This window comes from Pteropus medius, unplaced genomic scaffold (genome assembly GCF_902729225.1).
Source record: "Pteropus medius unplaced genomic scaffold, Ma_sr-lr_union100, whole genome shotgun sequence".
Classification (NCBI taxonomy): domain Eukaryota; kingdom Metazoa; phylum Chordata; class Mammalia; order Chiroptera; family Pteropodidae; genus Pteropus; species Pteropus medius.
The window spans coordinates 473834-488232 of record NW_024349568.1 but is presented as its reverse complement, the minus strand read 5'-3'; the positions used below and the strand labels follow the sequence as shown (position 1 = coordinate 488232).

The 14399-nt window shown below is 38.6% G+C and overlaps 2 protein-coding genes across 2 annotated transcripts in view; both read left to right on the top strand.

Moving 5' to 3' along the window:
- Positions 1-4222: 4222 nt before the first annotated feature.
- LOC120619019 (olfactory receptor 7A10-like) lies at positions 4223-5092 on the top strand. Its single transcript, XM_039883147.1, has 2 exons — positions 4223-4577; positions 4863-5092. The coding sequence occupies exons 1-2, from the start codon at positions 4223-4225 to the stop codon at positions 5090-5092; spliced, it is 585 nt and encodes a 194-aa protein (XP_039739081.1).
- Positions 5093-13290: 8198 nt separating this feature from the next.
- Positions 13291-14399, top strand: part of LOC120618985 (olfactory receptor 7A10-like) — a 72320-nt gene continuing 71211 nt past the window's right edge. The window contains exon 1 of the mRNA XM_039883124.1: positions 13291-13905. The gene's annotated coding sequence lies outside the window, so the exon portion shown is untranslated. The remainder of the gene's footprint in view (positions 13906-14399) is intronic.

Here is a 14399-nt window from a genome sequence, read left to right as displayed (position 1 = left end):
GCTGTGTCCCACCACAAATCAAAGCTTTAAGGGTCAAAGGGACTTGTTCCTGACAGATTCCTTAGTCTCAGACTTTGGAGAAAATGTGAAGTCTTTAGGATAAGGTGATAAGAGTTTAGACCTCTGGGAAGCAGGGAGATCAAGGAATGGAGTCATAAAATTGGATTCTTTTGACTTCTAACCTGGTCTCTTGGGATCAAAGAATCATTAGGAAAAATTTCTTTATGTTTATCCCAGAGTCCCAGAGGGAAATTATGTGCTTAGAGGTTGGAATAACAGGAGGGAGACTTGCCTGATGAACACACACACACACACACAGAGTGGTAATACCTCCTCTGTGCAGTCCCTCAGCTTGTACAGCATTGGTGGGCAGGATATGGTTGTTGTTTTTGACTCTTAAGCTGGCTCAGAACTGGTGCTTTCCTCCCTCCTGCTGTCTTGTCTGGGGACAGGGCTTCAGTCTCCATCATCAACCACCCAGGGAAGAATTCAGACTTCCACACAGAGACCTTCCTCTCAGAGACCTCATCCAGGTGAGTCTGAGAGCACAGTTGGTACAACAGGACAGGGTCAGAGAAGATGGGACCTGAGACCTCTTACCTGAGTCACGTGAGAGCCCAATCAGCTCATTCCAGAGACAAGGGATCTCTTTGTTTGTATTCCTGGTTAAGTAACTCATTTATAATTGATTTATTTAATACATTAATAAACGTGTCTGAATCTATACTATAAGGACCATAGTTGACAGTCAAGTGATGGGCATGGATGTGCAGTTGGGTGACACCATAGGATGAGTGAGATGCATAAAATGGTTGCAGTAAATTGAGAACATCTGAGGAGCTTTGCTGGTGGGGGAGTAGGAAATAGACTGTGAGGTGTGAAGGACTGGTGCAGTGTAGTGAGAGCATGTGTATCAAATTTCTACGATAAAATGTATTTGAGCATGTTTTGTATTCATTGAAAAGGTCCCAACCAATGGAAGAAGATATTATCAGCAACAAGCTGTTTGTGAGACCTATGTTACAGTATCTTCTCTCATGCTGGGTATTATTTAATAAGTTTAAAGTGTAATACTAAGTATTAAAGTGAAATACAAACTTGCCATATGGTGTATGTTCATATACATTTAGACCTAATTCCAGATTCCTTAAATGAATAATAACTAAGCATCTGCTATGTGCCAGAACATTCTATGAGCATTATATATTACATTCTTTTATGTCTAAGGATTTACAATTTCCTCATTAATCCATGTAGATATCATTAAATTATCACCATTTTATGTCTTGTTTCAATTAGTGTTTGATTCTCCCTTCAATTTTGCTTACTACAGATGTTTTGAAACTACTTTTGTTAACCCGGTTTCATTACCCTTCATCCTTTCCATGTTATCACTTTCATATTCTTAGATTTGTTCTATATAAGAAACAAATATTTGCTCACCTTTGTGAAAAGTCCAAAAGTGAACAAAGCAGGTAAAGCTCTTGCTCTTTTGGATCATGCAGTGTAACGGTGAGGACAGAGAACAATGAAATCAGTGAGTGGATGACACAATGTCCTCAGGCAGAATCATCTGAAGAAAGCTATTTGTTATAAGAAGAAAGAATTGTCACAGTTTAAGCAAGATTTACAAAGAGTGATCTAGGGAGGTCCTTGCATGTTGATGAGGTCCAGAACCAGGATTAGAATGCGCCCACTGGGTTTGTCAAAAAAGTGATCAAAACCCAAAGCCCAAAAATGACATAGAAAAGATGCCACATAAGAAAAGGAGAAAGGGGCTCACTTGTTCAACCTCAATTGGACCTTGAAATCCAATTTTCAATCATGAAAATGAATTGGTCAAGTAATTATGGAATCGGCACAGGAAAAACAGGACTTCTGCTTGATACAGAAAATGTCCAACTTTTGTTCTTTTTACATATTATTCCTTTTGTGAAGTGTTGGTTTATCCCCTTTCTCATTATTATGGGTATACGTACAATCTGTAAGGTGTTAGACACCATAAAGATATCACCTCTTTTGTCTTTAGGACAAGTTTGTTTTTGTTCTCTTATTTTTTCTGGGTGTCAAGGGAATGTAATCAGGATTCAAGTGCTGCCAGAATCAAGGAAGATTTTTCTTCCTCACGGTCTCTCAATGACCACTTGAGCTTGGTAGACATTTTTCCCTCCTCATCCATTTCATTTCTCTGTCTCTCTCTGTCTCTCTCTCTGTCTCTCTCTCTGTCTCTCTCTCTCTCTCTGATTTTTATGCAATTACAACTATTATTTTAATTTTTATAAAAGTACAGTTACCATATATTATATTAGTTTCAGGTGTAAAACCTAGTGATTTCATATTTTTATACCTTACAACATGATTACCATGACAAGTCTAATAATAATCTGTCACTGTGCAAAGTTCTTAAGATATTATTGACTTTATTCCCTGTGCTGTACATTACATATCTATAGCTTACTTATTTTATAACTGAAAATTTGTACCTCGCATTCCCCTTCACCTTGTTTACCCATCCCCACCTCCTCCCCTCTGGCAACCATCTGTTTGCTTTGTGTATCTAAGAGTTTGTTTTTCTCTTGTTTTGTTTGTTCATTTGTTTTGTTTTGGTTTTTTAAATTCTACATGTAAGTGAAATCATATGGTATTTGTCACTCTCTACCCTACTTACTTTGCTTAGTGTAGTTCCTTCTAGGTTCATCCATGTTGTTGCAAATAGCTAGATTTCATTCTTTTTTATTCCTGAGTAATACTCCATTATTTATGCATATAGCAACATTTATGTCCATTCATTTATTGATGGCTATCCAACAATCCCACTTCTGGGTATTTATCCAAAGAAAACCCAAACACTAATTTGAAAAGATATATGTGCCCCTATGTTTATTGCAGCATTACTTATAATAGTCAAGATATGAACAGATTTTTTAATATCTGTTTAAATACACAGCAGAAAATGGCCATCCCAACATGAAACCCAAGTTTACATGTCCATGGCAGGCTTAAGACTTGGAATTTCTAGGACCCACTTTTGTAGTATACAGGGAACCTTCACTGATCTTGCCACCTTAGATTATAGCCACTCTTATCTGAATTAGTATGGCTGGAACTGAGACAGACATGGAAATAACACAGCCATGGTTGTGTGTGTGTGTGTGTGTGTGTGTCTGTGTGTCTGTGTCTGTGTCTGTGTCTATGTGTGTGATTGGGTGTGTGTTACTTGTGAATGTGAGTGGTCCTCAGAACAGAGGAATTAGGGATCATATAGTCCAGGCAACTCTTGCAGCACGAGGGCCAGAACTCAATCAAGAGGAGGTACTAAGGAGGGCTCTCTTTCCAGGCATGGGACTCCTTTGCAACAAGAGCAATAAAATGCAAGACGTAGTGTGGACGAGGAAGTCCCTGTGCCTGAGGTTTCAGCAGTAGCAGAGAGGCCAGTTCACTCCTCAACTTGTCTGACAACTTTTCTCATCCTCATCCTCATGCTCATTTACCTCAAACACTGGCTTCCTTTTTTGGGCTAAACATTGAAACAGGGACTTTGCACTGGCTATTCCTTCAGCCAGACATGCACTTCCCCAAATAAACTTGTGTCTCCCTCCCTCTCTTACTTGAGGTAGCTATTTCAATGTCAAAAAGGCCTTCTTTGCAAGTCTTGCCTAAATACCCATGAAAAATAAAATGCCCTAGTCAGTTTTTCCTTTAGACCTGCTTTCCTTTTCTCCATTCCACCTGTCACCATCTGACATGTTATCCATTTTTATTATTTGCTTCTATATTTTTTCTCCATCATTGACTTGTAGAGACATTTGTTTTTAAGCACCATATACTCACAGCCTAGACAATGCCTAAAACATGATCAGCACTCAATTTATATTCCTGAAATACATGAAGAATTTCTCATTTAAACTGTAGAACACATGACACTTTAGGAAAAAGTTGATTGAAATAAAATTTCCATATTACATGTGGCATGGGGATCCCCCAAAGGGGACCAGATTCATATACAATATAGTAAAATTAATTTTTGACTGCAAATATAAATTGTAGCAAATTATGTGAGTAATGCAAGTTTGTGTGAATTAGTCATGTTATTTTCCTCTTTCCTGGAAGTCACCTCCACCACATGGAACCGGAAAATGTTACATGGATTACAGAATTTCTTCTTCTGGGACTTTCAGAGGAACCAGAACTGCAGCCTCTCATATTTGGGCTTTTCCTCTCCATGTACCTGATCACCGTGTTTGGAAACCTGCTCATCATCCTGGCCGTCAGCTCAGACTCCCACCTCCACACACCCATGTACTTCTTTCTCTCCAACCTCTCCTTGGTGGACATTTGTTTCATCTCCACCACCATCCCAAAGATGCTAGTGAACCTCCAGACGCAGAGCAAAGTCATAACCTATGAAGGCTGCATCACCCAGATGTATTTTTATGTACTCTTTGTAGGATTGGATAACTTTATCTTAACCACGATGGCCTATGACCGGTTTGTGGCCATCTGTCACCCCCTGCACTATACCGTCATCATGAACCCCCGACTCTGTGGACTGCTGGTTCTAGTGTCCTGGATCATGTGTATCCTGAATTCCTTGTTACAAAGCTTAACGGCATTGCGACTGTCCTTCTGTACAGACTTGGAAATCCCACAATTTTTCTGTGAACTCAATCAGGTGATACAACTCGCCTGTTCTAACACCTTTCTTAGTTATTTGGTGATGTATTTTTCAGCTGGACTGCTAGGTGGAGGTCCTTTCGCTGGGATCCTTTACTCTTACACCAAGATACTTTCCTCCATACATGGAATGGCATCAGCTCAGGGGAAGTATAAAGCATTTTCTACTTGTGCGTCTCACCTCTCAGTTGCGTCCTTATTTTACTGTACAAGCCTAGGAGTGTACCTCAGCTCTGCTGCTACCCACAGCTCACATCCAAGTGCCACAACCTCCGTGATGTACACCGTGGTCACACCCATGCTGAACCCCTTCATCTACAGTCTGAGGAATAAAGACATAAAGGGGGCTCTGAAAGGTTTCTTTGTGAAGGAAACCACAAAAGGTGCAATTGTCCTAGGACTAAAGAAATGTCCATGATTGCAGAGGTTAAAGACTCAGACTCAGATATTGTGAATGTTTTCAAAATATGGAAGTAGTTTTTAAATACAGCTGTGTGAAATAAACTGAAATGACAGTGTAACTATGAATGCTGATTTCAAATATGAGAACAAATGCCAAGAATGTTATTCTGTATACTTAGTGCTAATAAGTCAACTTTCATACATATTTCTAACTTGTTTTTACATCTGTTATCCTGTATTGTTCCCTTTGGCCTATATGATTAGATCTATTTCTAAAACTTGCACCATCTTCAACCGTCATGTGTAAGGCATTCTTATTCACATTTGACTAAAGATCACCTTTCCTTCCTTAGGTGCATTTAAATCCATCTTTATATAAAAAGAAAATGTAACTTAGAGAGTGCTTCCTTCCCATTTTTTATATATTTTTTATTTTTTATTTCTGTTTTCATTTTATTTTTATTTTTATTCTTCGATTAGAGTTAGCTTTAAACATAATTCCATGTTAGTTTCAGGCGTACAGCTCAGTGGCCAGACACCTATAACATCCACAAAGTGATCCTCCCAACCAGTCCAGCATCCATCTGGCACCATATGTAATTGCAATATTATTGCCTACATTCCCCATACTGTACTCCACATCCCTGTGACTATTTTGTAACTACCAATTTGTACTTCTTAATTCCGTCACCTTTTTCAACCAGTCCCCCACACTCCCTCCCACCTGGCAATCATCAGTTTGTTCTCTATATCTATATCTCTATATCTATATCTATATCTATATCTATATCTATATCTATATCTATATCTATATCTATATAAACCTGTTTCTGATTTGTTTATTTGGCATCCTCTTTAGATTCCACCTATCGGTAAAATTATATAGTATTTGCCCTTCTCTGTCTGACTTATTTCACACAGCATAATACTGTCTATGTCCATCCATGCCATGGCGAATGGTAAGATTTCATTTTTTATGGCTGGGTAATGTTCCATTGTATATATACACCACGACCTTTTTCTCCAATTGTCTATTGATGGGCACATAGGTTGCTTCCATATCTTGGCTACCGTAAATAACACTGCAGTGAACACAGGGGTGCATATATCTTTTCGAATTAGTGTTTGGTTTTCTTCTAATAAATATCCAAAAGTGCAATTGCTGGATCATATGATAGTTCTATTTTTAACTCTTTCAGGAAACTCCAAACTGTTTTCCGTAGAGGCAGTACCAATTTGCAATACCATCAACAGTGCACAAGGGTTCACTTTTCTTCACATCCTCACCAACACTTGTTTTTCGGTTTATTGATGATAGCCATTCTGACAAGTATGAAGCAATATGTCATTGTGGTTTTATTTGTATTTCTCTGGTGATGAGTGATGTTGAGCATCTTTTTCATATGTCTATTGGCCATCGGTATGTCTACTTTGGAGAAATGCCTATTCGGGTCCTTTGTTCATTTTTAAATTGGGTTATTTGTTTTTCGGTGTTGACTTATATGAGTTCTTTATAAATGTTGGATATTAACCCCTTATTAGATGTATCATATGCAAATATCTGCCGCCATTCAAGGTTGTCTTTTTGTCTTGTTGGTGGTTCCTTTGAGGTGCAAAAACAAAGTTTTTTTGAGAACAATTAAATTTTTATTCTAAATTCGTGGACGATCAATATTTTTTGCTATTCTTTCTTTTTTTATGGTGACATTCGATAACAATATCTAGTAAGTTTCAAGTGTACAATTTAACAGTAAAGCATATATATATTGCATTATGTGTTCGCTGCCCATAGTTAGATTTCTGTCACCACGTACTTGACCCCTTTTACCCCATCTACCTCCCTCCTCTCCCTTTCCCCCTACCCCTGGGAACCACTAGTCTATTGGCCATGTCCATGAGTCTCTGTCCTGTTTGTTTGTTGCTTTGAGGTTTATATCACACAAATAAGTAATATCATGTGATTTTCATCTTTTTCTGTCTGACTTATTTCACTTAGCATGATTATCTCAAGATCTATTCACGTTGTCGCAAATGGCAGTATTTCATCTCTTCTTATGGCTGAGTAATATTCCATTGTATGTATGTACCACAGCTTCTTTATCCAATCATCTGTTGTAGGACACTATAGTTGCTTCCACATCCTGGCCACCATGAATAATGCTGCTATGAACATTGGTGTGCAAATATCTTTTCGGATATGGGTTTTCAAGTCTTTGGGGTAAAAACCCAGTAGAGAGATTGCTGGATCGTATGGTGGATCAATTCTTAGTTTTTTGAGGGACTTCCATACTGTTTTTTTTTAGTGGCTGTACCAATTTGCAGTCCCACCAGCAGTATATGAGGGTTCTCTTCCTCTGCATTCTCTCCAACACTTGTTATCAATTGTCTTATTGATAACAGCTATTCTAACAGGTGTGAGATGGCATCTTGTTGTGGTATTGATTTGTATTTCCCTAATAACTAGCGATGATGAGCATCTTTTCATATGTTTGTTGGTCATTCGTATGTATTCTTGGGAGAAGTGTCTGTTCAAGTCCTCTGCCCATTTTTTAATTGGATTATTTGTTTTTTTGTTGTTATTGAGTTGTAAGAGTTCTTTGTATATTTTGGATATTAGGCCCTTATCGCAGGTGTTACTTGCAAATATATTTTCCCATTCAGATGGTTGTCTCTGTGCCTTATTGATAGTTTCTTTTGCTGTGCAGAAGCTTTTTAGTTTGATGTAGTCCCATTGATTAATTTTTGCTTTTACCTCCCTTGCCTTTGAAGTCAAATTCATAAAATCCTCTTTAAGTCCAAGGTCTTTGAGGTTACTCCCTATGTTTTCTTCTATGCAATTTATTGTTTCAGGTCTTATATTCAGCTCCTTAATCCATTCTGAACTAATTTTGGCGTGTGGTGATAGACAACAGTCTAGTTTCATTTATTGAAGAGGCTGTCCTTGCTCCACTGTATGTTTTTGGCTCTTTTGTCAAAACTTATCTTCCCATAGAAACATGGATTTACTTCTGGACTCTCGATTCTGTTCCACTGGTTATGTTGTACTATCATCATCACTCATTTCTATGTATCTCTTGATCTCTCTTTTTATTTCTTTTCTGATGCAATTATTCTTCAATAGCATGTTGTTTAATCTCCATATATTTGTGATACTTCCTGCTTTCTTTTTGCAGGTAATCTCTAGTTTCAGAGTATTATGATCAGTTAATAGGTTTGGTATGATTTCAACCCTCTTATATTTGTTGAGGCTATCTCTGTGTCCCAGTACGTGGTCGATCCTTGAGAATGTTCCATGTGCACTAGAGAAAAATGTATAAGCAGCTGTTTTGGGATCGAAGGCTCTGTAAATGTCAATGATGTCCAGTTGGTCTAATGTGTCATTTAAGGATGTTATTTCCTTATTGCCTTTCTGTTTGGATGATCCGTCCATATCCGACAGTGGCGTATTTAGATCCACTACTATGGTAGTGTTTTGGTCTGTTTCTCCCGTGAGTTCTGTTAATAATTGCTTTACATATTTTGGGGCTCCCTGATTGGAAGCACAGATATTAATTAGTGTTATGTCTACTTGGTGCATGATTCCCTTTATCATTATGAAGTGTCCCTCAGTATCTTTCTTTACCTTTTTTAGTTTGAAATCTATTTCATCTGATATTAGTACCACTACTCTCACTTTTCTCTGAATGCCATTTGCTTGAAATATCATTTTCCATCCTTTAACTTTGAGTCTATATTTATCTTTGGACCTGAGATATGTCTTCTGTAGGCAGTATATGGTTGGGTTTTGTTTTTTGACCCATTCTGCAACTCTGTGCCTTTTTATTGCTGAGTTCAGTTCCTTTACATTTAGGGCGATTATTGAATAATGAGGTCTTCTAATAGCCATTTAATCTTTTGCTTTCTGGTAGCTCGGTGTTTCCATTGCTCCTTTGTCCTTGTGTTTCTGGTTTTTATTTTGATTGGCTTCTCTGGGTTTTCTCTCAGATTCTTCTTGTTTTATGTTATATACTTCAGTTATGAATCTTTGGTGTGTGGTTACCATTACAAATATGAAAAGGATAGTTATATATATATACACACACACACACACACAATGACTGTATATATATATATGTGTGTGTGTGTGTGTGTGTGTGTATATATATATATATGTATATATATATATATATATACATATATATATATATACACACTCATACGTTTTCTTTTGCGAGTGCCTTATCTCCATTCCCTTTTGTGAATCTAGTTGTCTCAATTTGTCCCTATGTATGCTGAATGTTCATTACCGTCTTGCTATAGCAATTCTCTTCTTATTGTTTAAGCTTATAATGCCCTATTCTTAGTAAGGGTTGTACTCCTCTGCTTCTATTTGCCTGATAGTGACTTTACTTCTATTTTTTTTTTTTTGGTCATTTTGTTTTAGGTGAGCTGACTCAGTATTTCCCGTAGTGCAAGCCTTGCAGTGGAGAATTCCCTCAATTTTTTATGTCTGGAAATGTCTTTATTTCTCCTTCATATCTAAAGGAGAACATAGCTGGATACAGTATTCTAAGCTGGTTGTTCCTCTCACTCAATATTTTGAATATTTGATTCCACTCCTTTCTGGCTTGTAAGGTCTGTGCTGAGATGTCCATCAATAATCTAACGGGTTTTCCTTTATAAGTACTGTCTTCTTCTCCCTGGGTGCCCTGAGAATTTTGTCTTTGTGGTTGATTTTTGATAATTAATACCATGTATCTTGGTGAAGGCCTTTTGGGGTTGAGATAATTGGATGTTCTGTTTACTTCTTGAATTCCAAGCTCCAGCTCATTCCTTAGATTTCGGAAATTCTCATCAACTACTAGTCCGAAAGTGCTTTCTAGTCCCTGCTCCTTTTCCTCCCCTTCAAGAATGCCCATTATTCTTATGTTTCCTCTCCTGAGGGTATCAGCTAGTTCTTGAATTTATCTTTCATTACTTTTCATTCTTCGGGTTTCTCTCTTCTTCCTTCTGATTTATTTCTAGATTTCTGTCTTCAGTATCACCGATCCTTTCCTCCATTTTGTCAACTCTATTTCTCAAGCTTTCCATTTCATTTTTCAACTCTTGCAGTGTGCTTTTTATCTCCAGAAGTTCTATTCCATTCTTTTTGAGAGTTTCATTCTCCTTGCTCCGCTCATCTAGTTGTTTTTTCAAATCCTGAAATTGTTGATATGACTCGTTTCAGAACTCATTGAGTTTTTTCAGAAGAACCATCTTGAATTCTGTCATTTAAGTCACATATTTCTATGCCTGTAAGCTTATTTTCCGGATATTTTTCTCTTTCTTTCTGAGATGCCTTGTCACCTTGGTTGTTCATGGTGTTTAATGGACAATTTCTCCCCCTGGATATTAAAGGAAGTGTATTCGGCTTTTTTTTCCCAGAAAGAAAATTTATTATATAATGGTTTCTATTTAGCCTGTTGCAAAGAAGGCACTTTTCTTTTTGTTTCCAGTAGGTGGCACATAAGCCTCTTGGATCCCTGCTTTATGTAAAGCCTTAACAATGCCTTTTTTTCCTTATAGATGTTTAATCTCGTTCACTACTCTCAGTCTCAGTCCCTGTCAGTGTTAGCGACACTTTCGGTAGCTTTTGCTCAGATTCCCCTGGAGCTCTGCAGTGATCGGACTGGGAGGGTATGGGGGGAGGGGCTCCCCTCTGAATTGGGGGTGAGGGACTGCAGCTCAGTCTCAGTTTTGCAACCATGGCCAGTAAAAATCAACTGTTGTTTCTCTGCTGTCTCGCTTCTCTGCTTTCTGCCCTGATGACTGCTGCTGGCAGCATGGAGCTCACAGCACTCTCAGGCATGGCTATTCAGGGAACTTGCTGCACTTTCTCCCCTCCCCCTCCTGCCACAGGAAGCTCCTGCGACATCCGGGGTCCTGATCTGTAGTAGCTCCTATGTGCAGATCTCAGGCTCAGACGTGCTGGTGTGCAGTTTCGGTGGGTTTTGTTGAGTTTTAGACATTCAGTTTATTTTTATTTCAAAGGAAGAGATCTGAGGATGCCTCTCACTCTGCCATGTTTCTCCAAACTCCAGAATCACCTATTTTCAGTGTCACTTCAAAGGCTTCTCTCTCTCGAAGCTCGGGTCCCCACCAGCCACCTCCAGTAGCCACCAGGACTTATCACCTCATCCCCCCACCCCAATCCTCTTATGTTCTATTTTTTATAGTTATAATCTTTGTCACTATAAAGACACTAATTGCCATTCAATCTTAATAACAGAACCTTAGATCATGTTTTCTTTTCAGTGTCTTCTTGCCAGTGACCCACAGGAGCTTGCTTGAAATCAAAAAGAGGGGTGTAATGAATTATGATAAGAAGAATGACTATAAAGTACACATAATTGTGGGGTGGTAACATAAAAGGTTGCTCAGGACCTTCATAGGATTTAGCTTTTGTTAGATTAGATGATTTGATCCCTATTGAAGGCACCAAGAAGTTTTTGTATATTAAACGTCATGAGAAATTAAACTTATTGTTATTTTATTGATAATCATAAACCTTGTTTTTTAGAAGGCAAAAACAATGTAGTGGCACTAAACGTAATGTGTAAGAAGCCCCAGTCAGTCATATAAGTAAGAAGAGGGCAATGTGGGTCATTTTTATGATATAGAATGCTCACTTTTACCATTTTTCGAGACATGGTTACAAAACATATTTCTTTTTGTCTTGGTGCATCATGATCACTGACTACCTTTGATGAAGGACTTATGTGACCTCTTTCTCTTAAAGGGTAAGACTCGGCCTTGCCATGATTGCAGGCCAGCTCCCAGTCCTCTAAAATGGCTTAAGCTGTTAGTACCTATTATCTGAACACTGATCACTTTCCTGCAGTGTATTACACTGTTCACCATAAAGTACCTCAGTTAAGATGTAGAAATTCATTGCCTGATATTTTTAATACCACCTTTCTGACCCAACTGAGGTCTCTCCGTTTAGGTAAATTGTGAGAGCACACAAACCTAGCAAGGAGAAAAGACAGAACCACAGGTCCAGTCGACCCTTTCTTGCTCAAGATTACACTCTTGATGTTAATGTTTCCAAATCCCTCATTACCAGGCACTTCAGGGTCATCGTACCCGATTCAGCACAATCAAGGCACTGTAGGATTTGGATACAGTGACATGAGATAAACTTTTTCTTGCAGTCCTGGTACTTATATTTTTGTGGGAAAGGAGAGATGGTTAACAAATGGCAAACTTTGTAGGTTAGAAATAAGGGCTTGTAGAAAAGTAAAAACTGATGCAATACAATAGGGAGGCTAGGTGTGTTTTTCTTTTTTTCCTGTGAGGGTAGGAGCCTCAGTGAGTGAAGATGTCATTACTGATCACTTGTATTTTGAGCACGTAGTGCATCTTAACTACTGTTTCAGTAACTGCTTGGTTGTGGAATTAGAGGACGGCAATACGGAGTGTCCTGCTTTTGTTGATTAACAGTAAAGAGTCACCAGAGAGATAAAGATACAGGCATATGGTTCATTTTTATTTATGCAATTTACACATATTTTGTATATAACCTGTGTTCATGAGTTTGGACATTGTTTTCTGGAACTTGAGATATCCTATTTATTTTGGCCACAGATATTTGTGGCGTCTTTCTGTTTAATGTCATCTGAGAGGATTTGCACTTATCCTTAAATATTTAAAATGTTACAGTATTTGGCATTTCCATAATGCTGCTGTACACAGAGTGACACATGTCTATCCCACTGCACTATGGAGTCCTCCCAATCAAAGAAAGAGTTACATTCATCAGCACCATTCTAGCCCATCCTGAGTTTACTTTATGTGCAGGATGATACCTGTGCAGGTCCACTGTGATTCCCCAGTGGATACACCACAAACAGGTATGGATGTGTAAAGGCAGTCACCCAAGGGATAACAGAGGTGAGTTGCAGAGAGAGGGTATCATTTTGAGTAATACCCTAATTGAGTTTAATGGAACTGATGGAAATTTTTAATGTATTTTTCTTACATGAGTGACTGGAAGCCTCTTGTTTCAATGATCCACACAGTCCCACAGCTCTTTATACTGTTCACAGGATTCATTTCCATATGCTTAGACTCCAGCACATTTACTGGAAAGCTGGAAGATACACCAAAAAAAAAGCTTCATATTTTATTAAAGAGAAAAGGAAATTAAATCTCATGTTTTTTTTTAGAGTCGAGTAACATTATGGAGGGATTACATTCAAATGGGCACCACAGAGTGTACTCTTGGGGTGATGGCATATTTTCCATCTTTTGATGGCGGTATTTCTATACATTTGTGAAAACTCACATGTACACTTAATTTATAAATATATATCATTAATTAATAATCAATAAGACTTTCATATGCCGGGAGAATGTTAAACTCTCCCAAATCTTGATTTTTATGTATTTAACACTTGTTTCCACAACTGCATGATCGCTCTTGGAAAGAATTGAAGGTCTGCAAGGAAGAATTTGGTCCTTACCAGGCCTTTCTTGCAGCCCTGTCTTAATTAACACCCTCTAGGGTTGCAAGGCGCTCATCTCACGCACGTAACTAGGAGCGAAGTGGGAGGGCTCCCAGAATCTGTCCTGCAGTTTAAATCAGGCTCCTTGGACAGATCTCTGGATGTGCCATGGTTCTGAGAAATAAAGGTGTATACCAAGTAGGGGTCTGCTTGAGGACATCCTCAGTCATGGGCATCAACATCATTCCTTTCATCGCCGCCATAGCCCATTTCCAGCTCTTTGTTTCCCAGCCCAAGCCTACTTGTGCCTGCTTCCTTGGAAACGTCTTTGGAAATCCACGCACAGCCCACTCTGGAACAATCTGTAAGTCAACACCAGGCATCTGAGCTGAGAGGGTGACAGAAGCAGTTGGCAGAACCTGCCATGGGCACATTCTATCGTCCACAGCTGTCGCATATTTATGAGATCTGCTTCCTCACTTCCACACAATACTTAAATATATACTGACATTGGGTGGGAAAACAAATTACTGAGAAAGTTGTCCAAGTACCAGTCACTCCCTTATCGTCTCCTCCCAACACCCCTTTATTATAGTGGCTTTAGCAGCCTCCTATTACACACTCCAGTGTCTCTAAACCACCCATGGTGGACTCAGCTATGCAAGTTCTTTGTACCAGAAACTGTTCTCATCAGCTGGTACTACACACAATTAGAGAAGTGCAGCTGGAACTGACAGTCTTTTTGTAAGTGTAGCCCCCTCAAGGTCTTTGCTGATGACTTTTTGGTAGGTTTTTGATAATTGTTTCAATTTCCATACTGCTGATTGGGCTATTTAGATTTTTGAGTTCTTGATTCAG